The sequence below is a fragment of the Epinephelus moara genome, chromosome 10 (assembly GCF_006386435.1).
Source record: "Epinephelus moara isolate mb chromosome 10, YSFRI_EMoa_1.0, whole genome shotgun sequence".
NCBI classification, from domain to species: Eukaryota; Metazoa; Chordata; class Actinopteri; order Perciformes; family Serranidae; genus Epinephelus; species Epinephelus moara.
This window is the reverse complement of record NC_065515.1, coordinates 17,615,087-17,633,729: the sequence shown is the minus strand read 5'-3', so window position 1 is coordinate 17,633,729 and position 18,643 is coordinate 17,615,087. Positions and strand designations below refer to the sequence as shown.

At 39.7% G+C, this 18,643-nt stretch overlaps 2 protein-coding genes across 3 annotated transcripts; both read right to left on the bottom strand.

The window, feature by feature from the left end:
* Positions 1–115: 115 nt before the first annotated feature.
* Positions 116–3,389, bottom strand: samd13 (sterile alpha motif domain containing 13). Its single transcript, XM_050053989.1, has 5 exons — positions 3,185–3,389; positions 2,686–2,798; positions 922–964; positions 712–823; positions 116–623 (listed from the first exon to the last, which is right to left on the bottom strand). Exons 2-5 carry the CDS (start codon positions 2,711–2,713, stop codon positions 480–482), a joined length of 327 nt encoding a protein of 108 aa, XP_049909946.1. The 5' UTR covers positions 2,714–2,798; positions 3,185–3,389; the 3' UTR covers positions 116–479.
* Positions 3,390–3,526: 137 nt separating this feature from the next.
* LOC126396147 (cAMP-dependent protein kinase catalytic subunit beta-like) lies at positions 3,527–17,051 on the bottom strand. 2 transcript variants are annotated; one of them, XM_050053986.1, is made up of 10 exons: positions 16,723–17,051; positions 13,145–13,206; positions 12,640–12,768; positions 10,932–11,030; positions 10,634–10,716; positions 8,949–9,075; positions 8,567–8,662; positions 7,873–7,995; positions 7,578–7,742; positions 3,527–6,972 (listed from the first exon to the last, which is right to left on the bottom strand). In XM_050053986.1, the coding sequence occupies exons 1-10, from the start codon at positions 16,766–16,768 to the stop codon at positions 6,847–6,849; spliced, it is 1,056 nt and encodes a 351-aa protein (XP_049909943.1). In that variant the 5' UTR covers positions 16,769–17,051; the 3' UTR covers positions 3,527–6,846. The 2 variants fall into 2 exon arrangements, with proteins under 2 accessions (XP_049909943.1, XP_049909942.1); XM_050053985.1 differs by lacking the exon at positions 16,723–17,051 and adding an exon at positions 14,882–16,711.
* Positions 17,052–18,643: the final 1,592 nt, after the last annotated feature.

Here is an 18,643-nt window from a genome sequence, read left to right as displayed (position 1 = left end):
AAACTGATTTCAGGGCAAAACGGGATGCACCAGAAGAATTTTCTGCACGTATCAAAGTGTTCAGGTACGACAACACACACAGTTTTCAACTATATACCATCTTATATACAAATACTTTTTTTTTTAAAACCAGCGCGTTAATTTATTTGCACATGCGCACAAACACACACGCACACACACGCACACACACATCATACCTGCACAGTAGCCGCCCAAAATTTCCTTCTTTTAAATAAAACACACACAAAAATAAAATACATATCTCAAGCAGCAGAAATTAGAATGGCTGAAAGGGTAAACAGCTGAGTGGACTTCATGTGCAACCCATTTTTGGGGGTCCACGCTTATAAAAACATACAGCATTCAAATCCTGTTAAGGTGCCGCTGTGGCCAGAGGAGTCTTTGTGAGGTGGCAGCTAACCTGGGGTCTCCTGACACGATGATTGTCGCTGAGGTGGGTGTTGGGACGGCCTGCGGTGCTACGAGGCGTTGCTCTTCAGGTGTTGAGTTTGCAGCGGCTTCACGTGATACTCGTAGATTTTCAGTGCAGGGCCGAGCTTTATCGACAGCCCTGTCAGGACGTCATTACGCGTCATCAGGAGCAGGGACTTGCCATCGATTTCCTGTCAGGTGGAGACAGAAATATTTGACTGACGTCCTAGTTTGTTTTCGTCATGACACAGGAATTTTGAGCAGGAAAAGCACACCAACCTGATCCTGGAAAGCCGTGGCCTGCTCCTCAAACCCTGTTGCTTTGAAGTAATTGACGACATCGGCGACTCCCCAGTTGGCAGGGTCCGGCAGCTGACCGTTCTCCACTGGGCTGTGGGGTCACAGTGAATGCACACTTAACTGTAACAGCTGTTTAACACTCTTTCAAATCTTTCAATTAACAGTCTCTTGTCTAATTGGAAATGGTACCTTTTGGTGTCAACAGAGCCATTTGCTTTGTCTTCCATGCCGGCTGCAAAAGGAAATAAATACAATATTAATGATCAAATCAAAGTCCATTTATTAGTGTTTTCTGGAAGATAGCAACTCGGTAGACTCTATTTGTTGCGAAAATTGTGAAATGTGGTTCAAAGCTGCAAAAAAAGCTCGTAAAATTTAGAGTTAAATGTCAAACTCCAATTTCCAGCATTTTCACAATCACTGTTAATTCTGCAGATGCTTGTTACAGTTGTTTATCTAAGCTATGACACAGTTTGAGAGTAAAATATTCAAATCCAACATTAATTCAAATAAGTCAAGTTTTCAAAAGTTTGTACGTCTTTTTATAAATATATTACACTTGACATATTTAGTATCTTAAACCTTCAGGAGTTGAAAGGATAAGGTGATTAATAAATTGGATAACAGATGTAAAATAGTTAAAAGATACTTGATTATTAACTGTTTAATCTAATTATCAAGCCAAGTTTCATCTTCTCAAAAGTGAGGAACTCCTGCCATTTGTCTGTTTCATATGAGGGCGTAGGTTTGCCTATGAACAGTAGGGACATGTCCCTGTCATATCTGGGAAGACAGAATTGTCCCTACCAATATTTGGTAATATATTTTCTCAAAATATCAAAACTTTTTTCTCAACTTCTCAGAGAACTCAGATATATGGGATATGTTGTGAATGTGCAGAAGGTTCTGCACATTAGCAGAGATACTGCTGAAACACATAGGATTAAATTTCAGTGTTTTATTAGTTGACTAAAATTGGTTATCACTGACATGAGTACGTGCCAATTGCACATTTAAAGAGACAGCTTCTTCAAACAAAAGAAACAAATAAAGACTGAAGTGTAAAACCTGCTTACATATTATCCAGAGGGGATAACAATAAATGAAATAAGCGCATCTACAGGAGAATAAATATTTGAAGGCAATACAAAATGCCTGAGTCTGCATTATATTCCATTATAGCCAATTTACATATTCTAAATCATCACTTACTGCCTGAACTTTTTGTTTTTCTTTAGATATATAAGGACATTTACACCATAAATCGGTGCATAAAACTTTACCAGATTACTGGAAAGGAAGTGTTTGATGCTCAAAATTTCCTACAAGAGGACCCTCAGACAACCTACCCACATCTGACCCTACCAATGTTGAAATAAAATCTGCACCCACTGTTTTATATCACTGTAAATAGAGCATCTTTTGGTTTTGGACTGTTGATTTGACAAAACATGCTACCATGGGCATTTTTGAGTATTTTCCAAAAACGAAATAATTGTTAGTTGCCTAAATACAGGCAGAATAACTTGAAGCAACTTAAAACAAATGGTGTCTATATTATACATGAGTGTGAAAATACACTGTGTATGCTGAAGTTGCTTGCTACAGCAAAGTGAGTGTAATATTCAAATTTAACAACCCTAATACATGTAATTGAACTTTAGTTTTTAATTTTACACACATTTACCTGTAAATCAGACTGGCATTAATTTGTACATTGAGATTAAACAGTGCTAGCTCACAAACATGAGTTTAAGATGAAGCTCCCAAAGTGTCTGAAAATGCTAACTTGGTTTATAAGCTTATTGTCAACACGAGCTGTGGTTACTTTCAAACAGAAACCATGCTGTGGTTAGACTGCTGGTGACTAATGAAGCCTGTGCTTTCATTGAGCTCATGCAGTTTTCAGTTCAGGCACTAATTCAGCTTTAATAGGCTAAATGAGTCTCTTACAATCTGTAACGTTGCAGTAATTTTTCATCAGATGTCTTCACTCGGGAGAACTTAGTGAGTTGGCAGCTCAAACACCATCATTGTTTCTCTTTCGCATTCACTGGGTGTCTTCACTGCAATTGCATTAAAATAGTACAGTTGTTAGAAACAGTTAAAGGAACATTTACGAGCAAAACACTGCTAAAGACCAACACAAAGCTAACGCTAGTGTTTTATCAGTAACTGACAGCGGGGAGAGATGCAGTGTGTGAAAATGACGACCTAAAACTCACGTTGTTAGCTGGATTAAAAATACCAGAATAACGTTAAAAACAACATGAAATTGCGTTAACTAAAACAAACATAAATAGGAGTTAAAATGAGCAGTCAATACAGCACAATATGGGAGTTACGTGACGCTAATTGACGATAGCTAATATTTAATCGCTGTCTCTTCGTATTTCGTATTAAGCTAACAGTGATGTTAGCTGTGCTTGCTAATACAAAATTTAACAGTTACCTTATTTTAGAAGATTCCTGCTTGACAACAACAGTCCGTCCAAGATACACACGTACTTTGGTTGACAAAAAGTTTTCTAATCACCGAAATATTTTACAAATTAATAAACGGCGATATTCATTTGATAAAATCAAGATTTAATCAAGTGAAGGCAACTAGCCCTTCTTCAACGGTTTAGCTTCCTTCACCCACATGACAGCAGAGGATCATGGGAGGTGAAGTTCTTTACAGTTTCAACGCCAGCGTGCAGTTCAGCAGGATCAACCACCTGCTGAAGCACATCACTGTGACTACTACACACACAGCAGTATTTCTCACCACATTGGACACCAGCAACCATAGTTTTTAATAAAAAGAATTTATTATAGTGACATATCCTTTGTTACATAAAATCTGCTACAGCAAAGTATATTCCCCTTGCAAACACAAGTAAATATGGGTGGGAAAAAACGTGTCAGCCTTCTAAATGATGTGCAAAATATCCCACAAACTAAATACAGACACATTTCAGATTATTGATCCCATACTGGCATGTGTGACTAGCTACGAAGAACTCATAAACTGATTTCCTTCAGTCTGGAGTGTGAGGTGGCTCAGGGAAAAGTGCCATCATTTACATTAAATATGACAAACATTTTCTTTTTTACACATATGGGGGATAAATGACACATAAGAAGAGCTGTGGATTTCCTACACATTTTTATGGGAAAATTTACACACAGGCAGTTTGGATTGAAACATGCTGAATTCCCAGGTGTAGTTTTCAAACTTTGTCCAAATAAAAATGTCGTCGATTCTGCAATTACATTCTGTTCACCCTTCAAACTGGGAAAATTATGTTGGATCCCCTTTAATGAATTTCCTAAGTAAAACATAAAAGGTTAAGAAAAAGAATAAGTTAAATTGAAAGGCTACAATTTTAAATAGACATGATTGGCATCATTGTGTATTTACTGTGGTAAATATTTTCATTTCTAGAAATGTTTTACTTTGATTAAGGGCAAACAAAAAAATGGTATAAATAAATAATCCAATATATTCACTGTTTATAACACTTTTGTGAATAAAACAGTTGGAGTCTCCTTATACATACCGAGAACTATGCAAGTTCAAACATTTAAAATGTAACTTCATTAGACATCTCTAATATAAATAAAAATCATGTAAGAAACAGTTGTGCCTTTTGAAATGAAATGAGGGCTAAGTAAAATGTCACGTCATGTGCTCAATATATGAAAACAAACAAAAAACAAACAAACAAAAGTTTAAATTCAGGCATAGCCAATATCAATATACAGTACATCAGTACCTTAAAAAAGCATTCAGTCACCAAACCTTTTTCACATTTGGTTGTCTAAGATTGTTGAACTTGATTAAATTGCATTGTTCTCATCTACAAACACTTGAGCACCATGTCAAATAATGATCAAAACTTCAGAAGACTTAAGAGGTGTTAAATTGGATGACTGTCAACGATGCATTATTGTTTCCAACAAGATGCGCAATGTAAAACTTTGATTTCCCCACAGCCCTGAGTGTCCGACCTGCAGAAATGACCTCACACTCTGACCTCCGTGTGGGCGGCAGAGACAAACTTCCCTACAGGGAATCAAAGGATCACAGAAGCAGGAGTAATCAGGTCTTTTCTGACATCTGGAAGTTCAGCAAGTGGACACCTTGGCCTTGGAGGTATTGAACCTTTGACATACAGATTCTAGGATCACATGCTAAATGCACATGTAACCTGTCACGCCGGTGAAGAGTTTGCGGAGGCAGGGACTACATTTCAGCAGCAAGGACAGGCACTATGCCAGAATTCATTGGAGGTGAATGGTGCTCAGTATAGAAAAATCCCTCGTGACACCTATATTCATCTCGAGGGGAGAAAAAAATATGCTGGACATATTTATATGCGGAGACAATAACTTAACAGGAGGGATTTACAATGACAAAAATGTTCTTCAAAAGTCAAACTCTTGACCTTATTCCCTTTGAAAATCTGTAACAATCCAAAACATTTTTGTCTGTTAACGTTCTCTAACTGACCTGACTCAGCCTGAGCAATTTTGCGAGGAAGAACGAGCAAATATTGCTCCATCACAGTGTACAAATTGTTTAAAAAAAATGACGCAGAGAGACTACAAGCTATACTTGAGGTAAGTATATGTTTCAACCAAGCGGTGACTGAGATAAATGAATACTTTAAGGTTATGATATTTCAGTTTTCTGTATTATTTCATGGTTAATGGTTTAGTTTTGCGTCTGTGGGATTATGCAGAGGAGCATGTCACTCAGATAAAAACTGCCTATACCTAATGCACCAATGTTTAAAGGTAACAAAACACGACAAAAAAAAAGAAAGAAAAAAAGATGGGAACACTTTCAGGGCACTATTAGCTTGTTGTGACACTGCTGTACAAACGTAACAAACATGCAAAAGTAAAAATGAAAATAAAACAAATATGGCAGTTACACAATGTCTTCGGAGTGCTCTGCTAAAGCACAGTTTAAAAACAAAAACCGGAAAGCAACCCACGACTGGACACAATATGCCCATGTGACCAACACTGCTTTGCATCCACAACAACATACTCTGAAGAAAATCAAACAAAATAACCTTTCAGCTACTGAAAAATGCCGTTTCAATGCACTTCATACTGGACGTACCAAAGATGGATGACCTGTTGTGTGGAGTGACATACTCAAACCCTTTCCCTCCTCGTGAAACAGAGTTGTACCTGAAAAATATATTACCTCATTCCTTCCATTTAAAACCACACCAAGTCTGAGGTGTGACCAGATATGGATAAAACGATGCTACAATTGAGTTAATACAGCACTGACAAGTTTCTGCTCCACGATAACACTTGTCACTGTTGATCCATCTCTTCAAGAACTCAATGCCCGAGTGCTAAAACTCAGGAACGTTGAGAAGTCATCAGTGTTGCTTTTCCTTCACTAAACACCTTTGTCTTTGTTTGAATTTTGGTCATGCTTTAAAAACACCAAGTGTTTGAAAATCCTATGTCTCATATATGTATATCTCTATATGCACAAATACACGGTTCTAGGTCTTAAGGACATCAGAATGATGATTAATGGTTAATGTTAAAGTGTTCATGATTCATGAGTAATAAACTGAACCCTAAAACACACCCAGACATGTAACAGACGACAGATAACTGGCAAAACTCAATGTTAGAAAATCAACAAAATAAGAAATCCCTTCTATCTTCCCGAAACTTAAATCACAATATGTGCAATACCAGCTAATACAATCAATCACTCTTTGTGCCATTTGAAAATGGGCATAATATTAGTTTACAAGTTGCTTTTCAAATAATTCTTTGACTTGAAATAAGGAGGAGGGAGGCTACTCAAAAGTGGCAAACATAGAGAAACAAAAAGAAAAAAAAAAAAGATGAGAACGTGGTCTAGTATTTTTGTGTTGCAGCACGAGGGGTGTCTGCATAATGTGCCTGTGTATAGGTTAGTGCTAACTGCACGCAGGATCATGGCAAGAAGGACCTCATTCAGCTGTGTGGAATGAAGGAACGAGGCATTTTGTTTTGGACACGTGACGGCCTCGGTTCCACCTTAACCCTCAGGAGAGTGCAAACATCCAAAAACATGGGAGCCCTGATGGGACTCTCGCCCACCTACTAGAACTCAGCAAACTCTTTTGCACACTTTTCTGTTTGTGAGACACGAATGTCCTCCTCTTCGTAGTCGTCGAAGTTGCTTGTGTCTCCTGGTCCTCTGCACTTTGGCAAGAAGGGAGCTTCAACCTAAGAATGCAGAAGAAAGTGAGGAATTGTTTTCTGCTTATTAATTTGAATATGCCAAACGATGGCTGGTGTTTATATATGTAGTATTTTATAAAATAATGCGAGTCAGTGTTCTTCGAATTGGGCAAATATCTAGAACTCTGGATGCTCTGATCAGTTGGTTGCAGATCAGCATTGGTCGATGCTTTACTAACATCTTAACCACTGGCTCAGGAGGTAGAGCAGGTCATCCACCAATTGGAAGATAGCCGATTCGATACCCGACTCCTCCATCTTTGAGCAAGTTAATGGGCCCCAAATTACTCCCGATGGCTGTTCCATTGGTGTGTAAGTGTGTTAAAAACTGAGTAGGGGGAGGCACCTTGTATGGTAGCTTCGGCCACCAGTGTGTGATTGGGCCAATGTGACTCGTAGGGTAAAAGGCACCTTAAGTAGTAGCGCAACTAGAAAGGTGCTACACAAGTGCAGTCCATTTACCATTTAAAACTCAGTCATCAGAAAACACAAAAGGCAAATAGTGTTTTCACTGCCCGATCTATCAAGGCTGCTAACAGAGAATGTGTTCGTATCCCCAAGACAAGCTTACGAAAAAGGGGCACACCTACCTTTCTCTCGTAGATGGCGATCCAGTCTGTTGTGGAGAACCACTTGTGATTTTTTATGTCATTCACACCGTTCTTCAGGTTGCCAAATCTCTTCGTCAGGTCTACCTGGAGCAGGTTTCTCAGCAGATCCTTCAGGTCGGAGCTAAAGTGCGATGGGAATCGTACCTAGAGGAACGCAAAAAGAGAGGAGCTCTGGATTATCAAGCACGAACAAGAAACACTGCAGAAACGACGCCAAGTTGATGCTTGTGGCTGAAAAGTGAAAGTCACGTTGCATGAGATGATCTCTGCATACCTTGCCAGACACAATCTTTTCATAGATCTGGATAGGCTGATCAGCAAAAAAGGGAGGGTAACCAGCAGCCATTTCATAGATGAGAACTCCGAGTGCCCACCAGTCCACAGCTTTGTTGTAGCCCTAGAAGAGTCAGAAACAGAAACAAAAATCCATCATTGTCCAAAGGTTAGAGTATCGTTTCTTGGCCTATCCCGTAATCATGCAAGACCACCTTGGATTACAACTGGTATACAGTCGGAAAGGCTTGAGACATACGGAGCAGTCAGGTGGCTCTGCACTTGGCTTTTACATTAACATCATATGACTGCTGTTATAATTTTATCCCTTTATAAACAGTCAGCTAGTTTTAGGCCACAAAGTAACTGGACAACTTAGCAAGATCCTATTGTGTTCAATGACCAGCTCAGGTCAAGTCTTTCAGGTCTTAGATCTTTTTGACAAATGAAATGTGCTTGGTTGAACTGAACACAAACTCATTGTTTCTCTTGTCCATATGTTTAGGGTCATTGAAATCGGGGTTACAATTCATTTTCCAAATATCTCCAAATATGTATGTGAAGGCCTGTTGAAGCCATACCTCGAAAGTCATTGTTTCAATTGAACTCTATTATGCTAGAGTTACTATTTTAGTTTTTTTTTATCTGTACTGTAATAACATGTACGTAGGCTGTATTGGGTACAAAGGGTTAACCTTGCTGAGGATGATCTCTGGAGCCAGGTACTCAGGAGTTCCACACAATGTCCAAGTCCTGCCTTTTACTCTTTTGGCAAAGCCAAAGTCTGTGACCTGAAGAAAGAACAACAGAAGCATGATAAGAAAAGTAACTACGTAAAGGGCAAAGTCAATTCACAACACCTCAGACCCACTACATCTGTTTGTCAGATTTAAAAAAGAACTCACTTGGGTCAAACCCACTTAATGTGTTCATTTTCACATATTCTTTCTTGGTTGTTTTTTTACAAGCAGCTGATGAGTTTCTGACAACTGATAGTTTCAAGACAGAGCTTGTTGATGGCTGATACTTCTTCATTCAGTTTACTTTTCTGTTATGAACTTCACATAGATTGTTTACCTGGATATACCCATGTTGATCTATGAGCAGGTTTTCAGGCTTCAGGTCTCTGTAGATGAGGTCTAAGGAGTGAAGGTACTCGAAGGTGAGTACTATCTGAGCTGCATAAAATCTTGCATGGTGTTCACTGTAAGAAGGGAGGGTGGACGGTCAGATTTCTGTGCAATATCTTAACATAAGTCCCTTCTGAGTGAGTGTCTCAAGCTATTTCATCCGTGACGTTGTCAGACCACAGTGAGCAAAGTTAAAACTGTCCAGCTTTGTTCAGCTGTTAGTGGCTAAAAAAGCGGCAACGATTAATCAATTAGTTGTCAATCAATAAATCAACTGCCAACTTATTTGATAATTGTTAATAAGTTTGAGTAATTTTAAAGAAAAAAAATCATAATTTTTTGATTTCAGCTATTTAATTGTTAATATTTCCTTGTTCCTTTATGATAGGTAACTAAATATCTCTGGGTTGTGAATGAAACAAGACATTTGAGGACATCACCCTGTGCTTTACAAAACTTTTATCAACATTTTGCCCCATTTTCTGACATTTAACTGAGCAAACAACTAATCGATTCATAAAGAACATAATCAACAGATTAAACGACTACAAAAAATACCCATTAGAGGCAGTCATAGTGGCTGATACAGCACACAGAATGAAAAATAAAATACTTAAAATAAATAAAACAAGAATTCCTGCCTCGCTGTTGTACTATGCTGCCGCCAACCAGTCAGGCTGCAGTTTACATCCATATCTGTCCAGACTCATATAATGTATGTAGTGGAGACTTTGAGGGGATTTACTAAAAGGTATTAAGTGTATTTTTTTGGCAGAATGTGGATGCTTCACACACATCTTCAACCTGGCAGCACAGAAGGTCTACAATCGTCACAGTTTCAAGATCAACACCCAAGATCATCCATCCATCCATTTTTGTAACCGCTTATCCTCTTGAGGGTCACGGGGGTGCTGGAGCCTATCCCAGCTGACATCGGGCGAGAGGCAGGGTACACCCTGGACAGGTCGCCAGACTATCACAGGGCTGACACATAGAGACAGACAACCACTCACACTCAATTCACACCTACGGACAATTTAGAGTCACATATTAACCTGCATGTCTTTGGACTGTGGGAGGAAGACGTAGTACCCTGACAAAACCCAGACTGACATGGGGAGAACATGCAAACTCCAAACAGAAGGGTTCCTTCCTGGGATTGAACCAGGAACCCTCTTGCTGTGAGGCGAGGCCACTGTGCCGCCCCACCCAAGATCAGTTTCACAAATTTAGTACCTGACCTAATGTCTCCCCTTCTGTTCCTGAGGTATGGCCTTAAATAATGCCCATTTTTGCAGAATGTTATGGTGTCACAGTGAAGTCCACTTTTGACCTTTTGGATATAAAATGTCATCACTTCATCATTTTATCCTATGAGACATTTGTGTGAAATTTTGTCCTAATCAGCGTATGAATTCTTGAGTTATGGCCAAAAGTGTGCTTTGTCCTTCAGTTCATCCTTGAGTCTAATTGGATGTTCATTCCAACTTGAAAGAAACTCCCTCAAAGCATTCCTGGGATATCGCATTCACAAGAATGCGATGGACAGATGGATCAACTAAAAACATAATGCCTCCGGCCACGGTTGTCCCCAGCGCGGAGGCATAATAAAACCAAAAAAATGTACTATACCTGAACCTTCCGATACGTCTGAGGTGTGAGAACATCTCTCCACCGGGCACATATTCCATCACCATGTAGAGGTTTGAGTTGTCCTGTTGAGCAAAGCAAGAAACATTTAGACAGTAGTTTACATTATCAGGGTGTCTACTCCGTTGAGGTTGTTTTTTTAACACAAACATTTAGTTGGCTGGTTATTCCGAGATATTCTGTACTAACTGTAGCACTGTGACAGGCAGGTTTCCTTGGTGAAATATGTAAAAAACAGTCTTAATGTGGTAACCATGGTGTTAGTTGCAAAGGTGGGTACCTTGAAAGCATACTCCAATCTGACGAGGAAGGGGAAAGAGACGGCCTGTAGTATTCTCTTCTCATTTAGTGTGTGTTCTATCTGCTTCAACTTCACCACCTGCAAAAACAAGGCACAATATAATAACAGAGAGAACATTAAGCATGACATGCTACTGATAATAAGTATGTGTGTGTGTGTTGTAGCACTTCATATCTTCTGTTTGATCAGCTTTTGCCATCAAACAGAAGATTAAGAGTCCCACAGGCTCGACTGAACAGGTTGAGAAGCACATTTGTTCCTCAGTGTGTCGGCCTATTAAATTAGAGTATGGCTTTTTATGTAGCCTGGGTTGAACAATGTTGTTTTGTATTTTTGTATTCATGTGAGACAGTTGACATCCTGGGATGCAAGACAAATATCAGAATTTTATTCTGAAAATAAAGTGAAATTAAATAATCGAATCAATTCAAATTTCCAAAATTAAATGTGAAACAAAGCCCCAGGTACTCAAATGTTTTCATGATTGCTGAGAGCTGTTTCTAACTCAAAAGTTAATGCACACAACAAGTTTTGCACGTTTTAGCCTTATTATGACTGATCATTTTCCAAAGCATGACATCTTTTTCACATTTTGGAATTGTGTCTGTCCTTCTCTCCAGTCAGCTGCTGGCCTCTATTCATTACAGTGAGGCATATAAAGCAACTTGCACAGACCTAAAACTTAATCCATCACAGTTAACATCATGTTTTTTGTCTCTTGCGAGGCTGAAAGTGCAATTCATTTGAAATATCTGCCAGTCTGGTGTATTCATGAGTTGGTGGGCAGCATGGATATACAAGGCTGGAAAGTCAGGTGTTCAACGACATTATATCCACAAACCAAGACTGTCAGAAAATCAAAACCAGAAGACTAACAATACCCAAACAGCAAATCATGCAACAGGAGCATCCTAATTTGCTAAATCCTTGCTTTAAAAACTGTCAGATATTAGCTTAATCCACAGTTTCTAATGCATTACCACACAATGATGTAACACCTGGCCATGACGGTTACCATAATGAATCATCTGCTCTATCTCAAACAAGTTGCACGACCCTGCAACTTCATTTGCATACTGTATCTAAAATGGAAAACAATGACTGCCTGTGAGACAGTGCGTAAATGCATGGTGTGCTCTGGGAAGTGGTCAGCAGCAATGTGAAATGTACATGATTAGTAGTAACGTGGGCTACAAAAAAAATTCAAAGACCCAGAATAATCCTTTCAGAGCTCTGTGATGGACTAATAAAAGTTCAGCAGACAAAGCGTGAAGAAAAAAACACGGGGCCAAGTTAGCAGACATGTGTGATAATAAGTGAAGTCTTTCAGCAGTGCAGCTGAAACAGAAAGTCAGACAGGTTTACCTCTTAAACCAACTGTGTGAAATTCAAGGGAACAGTGTACTGCTGCAAGAGCAACGCACCCAGGACCCGCTAACCTCCTCCTCCTTCTATGATTCTCACATCAGTATTTAAAGATAGAAACGCTCTGTAAAGCGCCTCTGAGGTTTTCAATGATAACATGCTGGCAGTGCACGAGAGGAAGCGTCCCATTTCCTTCTACGTGATGCACAGCATTTATGTCGTTACAGCCTTCATCAAGCATGCAGGAGAAGCATTCACACTACCCTGAATTACGACACTAGCTCTTAAATCTAAACTGTGTGCTTTAAAACCGTTCACTTACTTTTTGTTTGTCCAAGATCTTCATGGCGTAGAACTGGTTTGTTTCTTTATGTTTGACGAGCATAACTCGCCCGAATGAGCCAGTGCCCAGAGTCTTGAACCTATCAAAGTCATCCAGGCCAGTTGTGCTCTGAGGAAACATTATCAGAGGAAGTGAAGATAGCAAACTGATGATTGAAATGCTTCATTTCTGCTTGTAAGTTTAGTGTAATTGGAGCTCTTATAGACGCAGCTGGTGCAACATTTTGTCTGCATGAAGCTCCCACTAAAAACACATAAGCTGGATGGAGATGTTTTCACAATAAATGCCTCTTAAGTGACATGGCACAATTACGCAATCAGCTAGCATTCAAGTAAACAAGATGTGAGCCAGGAAGTGGCTCGGTGCTATCAAACAAAATGTCTATCTATCATTTTGCCTCATGACAAACAGATGAGTCCAGCAAGTTAAGGGAAATGAAAGTTTGAATTCCACATAGCAGAGGGCTCACAGAGAGACGACTTACCTGTGGTGGACACTCCCATTTTCTTAAAAAATCTTCTTTGGCTTTAGCTAAGAACTCTTTCACTATAAAAAAAAAGAAAGGATTGAACAATTATTTTGGTGCTCACACGAGGTCGGTTAACATGTTGAGGGACATAAAAAACTGGGGCAGTTTAAGGTGGTACGGGAAAATAAACAAAGGCAGTTCACATGTTCGGGGAAACAAATGCATTTTAAGGTCAGGCAAGTGTCAACTACTGGGGATGCAGGACTATACTTTACAAAACAGCAAAAAATACCTCCTTAACAAAACTCAAAACCACACGTCTAAGCAGGAAATTGTAACTGATAAAGTGATGCAAAGAGCTCTTGTGGACTTTACAGTACTGGCCAATTCAAAGACAAGCTATTCTGCATCTCTTTCAGAAGTAGGTGAGAGTAAAAAGGGGGGAGGCAGTAATAGTGGGCAGAGGAAAGACAAAATGCAGAACACAACTGAGGCTACAGTGCAGGCATTAGAAAGACAGTGTATTGTGAAAGTCACAGCAGACATGAGATGTCCAAAGTCACAGAGTCACAGAGTCATGGCAGGTGTCTAATGTTTAGCTGGTATGCAGTTGCTGATTTTAATGCATACCTGGCAATGAAAGACCATGTGGAAGCTATATGCTAACACACTGCGCTAATTAATCTTTATCTTAGTCATATGTAGATGTGGAATAAGACAAGCCTGGTAGGCCTAAACTGCTGAATAAACTTTCTCTCTGTGACTTTGGATGGCTCATGGAAAAATGAGCATACCAAAAGTCTCTACAGTTCACCAAGGGTTTGCAGGAACATTCACCCACATGGATGGAAATGATGGAGAAGAGAAAGAGAGGAAGAAACATTTATGAAGTGCTTAAAACAAGAACATTTGAGATTCAAGTGGTTTAAATGCAACATTAAATGCAACACACGACAAAATGACACAGAAGAGGACAATGTAAGGCATCCCTACTACCTCACTGAAGTTAAACCTGAGTGAAGTCATCTACATTAAAACAATATTATTTTGGTAGGAAGACGTATTTCTTCAACAATCTACGTAGCTTAGCTTGTTGCAATTAATTTCTGTTTATATGGGTTTGATTCTTTAAAATGGATAGTCTTCAACATTCATACCTAACTTTCTCTTTCTTTCTTACCAGTACTGAAGGAGGCTTTCCTACACTGAACATAATATTGTTAAACTACAAAACAACAGTGACTGAAAAGACTTTGTGAAAAGCACACACAGAAATATTTCATACTTTGCAAAAAACAGTACACACACACGACAGGACAGAGATATTAAGATGATGCAAGCAACTGAGGCACCACGAATGACCTGCTCTCCAAAGCTACTTATACTGACGCCTCTGGTGGATCAAGAATGTGTGTTTGAAGTTTTAAGATCTCACAAACTAACAACCATGTACATGAGAAAATAAAACATATGTGCCCCACTCAAAGACCTGTATGACACAGACTAATACACTGCTTTTTTTATTTATTTATTTTTACTTCATCTACAAATGCAAGCGGGAACTCGCCCTATTTTATTTTTTATTAATTAAACAGGAAGTCCCTTTAGATTAAATTTTTTTGTGTCAAGGGAGATCTGGCTGAAACGCACACCATTACAAGGTTACAAAAATTACAATAAAAGAGAGTCCCAATCAGAGCTGTAGATGGTGGTGGACACTTATAACGTGTGAAAGCAACAAACTGCACTTACTGAACTTATCCCACATGATGGTGAACTCAGAGATTTGAGGCACCTCACTCTCCTGTCCTCTCTGCTCTTGGCTACTCTTACGACATCTATGGAAAAGACGGCTGGCGAAGGATTGGTCCTTTCCCTGGGCCATTTTGAGACAAACGTCTTGGTTTGTGAGTAGCAAAGGCTCAGTGGCGGAGTAACCGTTTTTCAGACTGAAGACCAATGAGTGATATGAACTTCCTGTACGCAGCCAAGAGCACTGCAATGCTTGGCTAACCACATGAAGTTGAGCTTCCTGTTTAAGTACTCTGCTGCAGTTCCAGTGGCCAACTGCGTGTCTACTTTTTCTATGAGGTGTAGAAAACACTTGATGGTCTCCAATGCAAATGGGGACATTGTTTTCACCAAAGTTATACACAGTAAGCAGAGCACACAAAAAGGCCTGCCTCTTAGGGATATGACAAAAACATTGCACAGCTGTGAAGCATTCAGAGTGCTGATAAGAGAACTGTAGGCCTGTACCACCCACTGACTGACTTAGAGAGAAGTTATCTCCACGTTATCGTGCTCTCTGGTGGTAAAGTTTAACAATGCAGTTCATCGAGACTTCTCCTATGCTTAAAGTTGCCCTAACGAACTAGGCCTCATGCTGCATATTTTTCTAAAAATGCTTGTTTTTTTAGACTTACAACAGTTTGGGCTCCTCTGGGTAGTCAAATACTTAAAATGCAAAAAGACATTTAATTAACATCAACAATGTATTTCTGTAGATTGCTGTTTCAATCACAATATTATTGTACACAACTCTCACCCCCTCCTTTCAGAAAACTACAGGTGGCTTGAGTAAAAAGGCTGTGAGACTGTATGGACTGCTGCCAATCAGAAAGCAGGTCAAGATCAGTGCTCTCCAGACAGACAGTTTAGTGGATTAGCTTGGCCGTTACCTTTACACAGGTCACTACTGACAAATGCACAGTAAACACAACCGAGTGCCCCCTGGCTTTCAAGTGATTGATGGAGCTCTTCAGATTGCAAAATTGCTATTCAACAGATGCATCTTGACAAGGACTGAAGCTGTTATAGCATCAACACAACAGGTCGATGCCACTGTAAGAAAGCAGGGATCAAGACACAACATTTTGATTTACAGTAAACTTGTTGACAGCTGACTTGGACACATCAGTGTTAGGAAATACTGCTAGGGCATTGTGCAGCCCTTGTTTGGAAAACACAGCAACAACACTTGTTTATTACCATCATTAGCCTGGTTTAACCACATCAAGCAGCCATCTGGTCAACTTGTCTGTTAGTCGTTATCACGTACCTGTTGTTGGCAGTGACTAGGCCTTGAGCTGCAGCTTTAGTGGGAACCAGTGTTTGCTGATGTTATCTGGCTCCAGGCAGCTCATAATAGCTCTCTGGATATTAAACACGGTGCCTTGATAACTCTGTCACACATTAGAGCTTGAACAATAAGACAATCTCTCATTTGGTGGGTCAAGGATCTGTCTTTGCATGTATTACTGTGGGAAAGCTCAAACAGGAAATGGTGAGGACCCCACTGTCATCTGCTCAAATGTCATTTACAATAATTAGCTAGCTGCATCATCTGTGGCACTGTTTCCAAGTGAGATAAGCAAACAGAAAGCATAACGAGGGAGCTAACGCACCTTGTAAACTGCTCTACCAAAGATGGTTCTTCTCTGCAACCCATGTTACTGTACAGTCTGCTAACACTGGACAGCAACTGCTAAAGGCTGCTCTCCCCTGACTTTATTATGACAAGCGAGCTCACGCTGTACAATAGCTAACGTTAAACGGCTAACAGGTTAGCTGGGTGGTTTTCAGGTACTCACCGCTTTCTTGCTCATTGCCTTTCTTGGCAGTTGCTGCGTTTCCCATCGTAGGAAGACAGGGCGATGCACAGCTGGCGAGGAGCGATGATGGTGGCGGTTAGCTAACAGGGTCTTCCGTTAGCTAGCTAACAAATTTCAGCTTGTGCTAGCTGGTTGGCTAACAACAACATCAATGTCTTCTCGTTGTGGACAGAACCTCGACGTGCTCTGCAAACCGCCCTGCTGATCTTTATTTACAGTGTCCTTTGTCGTTCAAGTATGCCTCCGCTGGAATGAAAACATGATCCAGACTTTTCACCTCTGCCTGCTGTCGTTTTGTGCTGCGTTCACGTCATATGGGAATACCCACAGAACTGACTTGATGGGTGAAATGCTGCTTTCACTGCGGGTCGGAAATCGGATGAACTCATACATCATCACATTTATTTGATGTATTATGTAAAAGTTTAAGAATAGCCTACGTTTGTAATATTCGTATAAATCATATTAAGAAATTATTTACTGAATAGATTCCACCACTTTAGCAATAATAATAATAATAATAATAATTATAATAATTGCAGAACGACTATTATTGATCATTATAATAAAAAAAATAATAACATAATAATAATAATAATAATAATAATAATAATAATAATAGCGCACCTATTATGCTTTTTTCAAAATTGTTATTATTATTTTATTTCTATTTTTATTTTTTTATTTTTTATTTTATTTTTTTGGACGGCACGGTGGTGTGGTGGTTAGCACTGTCGCCTCACTGCAAGAGGGTTGCTGGTTCAATCCCGGGGGTGGGGGAGCCCTTCTGTGTGGAGTTTGCATGTTCTCCCCGGTTCTCTCCGGGCACTCCGGCTTCCTCCCACAGTCCAAAGACATGCAGATTGGGGACTAGGTTAATTGATGACTCTAAATTGTCCGTAGGTGTGAATGTGAGCGTGAATGGTTGTTTGTCTCTATGTGTCAGCCCTGCGATAGTCTGGCGACCTGTCCAGGGTGTACCCTGCCTCTTGCCCGATGTCAGCTGGGATAGGCTCCAGCCCCCCGCGACCCTCAAGAGGATGAAGCGGTTAGAAGATGAATGAATGAATGAATTTTTTTTTTTATTATTGTTTTGGTGGTGACCCCATGACCCCCAATCTTCATAAGACAACACCTATGAGTCCAAAGGTAGCCTACACTCACACCAATCTTACTTCAGGCAATTTTATCAACATAATTGTTTTATATAAATTGCATTACACCTGCAGATGATATGGTGGCTCACAAGGCTGGACTGTTAATTATTGTTGCACACACAATCTACTGTAAACTATAGCAGACAAACTGTTACAACACATCTATGAGGCGTAGATAGGCTACCGTACACTCCTTCTTTCTTCTAATCCTCTCACTTTTATGTGAAATATATTGAATTTATAATGTTAAATCCAGCAGTTTCACCTCAACCCAACAACTGAGTTTGAAGTTCACATTAGCAAACGTTCCTTAGAAAACGTTGCATTCCTGCCTTGACCTCCCTGGGGTGTTTTGTAGCTGACCTCTGACCTCAAAGGGGGCACAAGACCCCAGAATTACTTACCCTACAATGATCAAGAGTGTTACACAACAATACATGATTTTAACAATGACACACACTTGAGTGGCACTGTGTCACCTCTAGTGTGGTTCACACTTTGCATCAAAAGCCAGTGGTTCACAAGTGTCTTTTTGCCGACTTGAGGACTTCATTGTTTAGGTGTTGAAAAAAGTCAGTAGACTATGAATGAATTGCTCAAGTAAAGTAAGTAACAAGAAACAAGTTAGTGAGACAAGTGAAAAGTGTTGTGATCTAAGGGGATGCCTTTGATTGCAAAACAGTGATGTTGTCAAAGGACTAATCATAAAATGGAGACAAATGCTAAGGAAGGAAAAATATGCA

Excerpts from the sequence above, each read along its gene's own strand:
- samd13 (XM_050053989.1), bottom strand. The coding sequence starts at position 2,713 with ATGAAAAATTACTGCAACGTTACAGATT. Across the intron at positions 965-2,685 it reads TTACTGCAACGTTACAGATT|CCGGCATGGAAGACAAAGCA; the intron begins GTAAGAGACTCA and ends TTCCTTTTGCAG. Across the intron at positions 824-921 it reads GGCTCTGTTGACACCAAAAG|CCCAGTGGAGAACGGTCAGC; the intron begins GTACCATTTCCA and ends GTGACCCCACAG.
- LOC126396147 (XM_050053985.1), bottom strand. The coding sequence starts at position 15,014 with ATGGCCCAGGGAAAGGACCAATCCTTCGCCAGCCGTCTTTTCCATAGA. Across the intron at positions 10,717-10,931 it reads GATTGGAGTATGCTTTCAAG|GACAACTCAAACCTCTACAT; the intron begins GTACCCACCTTT and ends TTTGCTCAACAG. Across the intron at positions 6,973-7,577 it reads TCGCCATCTACGAGAGAAAG|GTTGAAGCTCCCTTCTTGCC; the intron begins GTAGGTGTGCCC and ends CTGCATTCTTAG.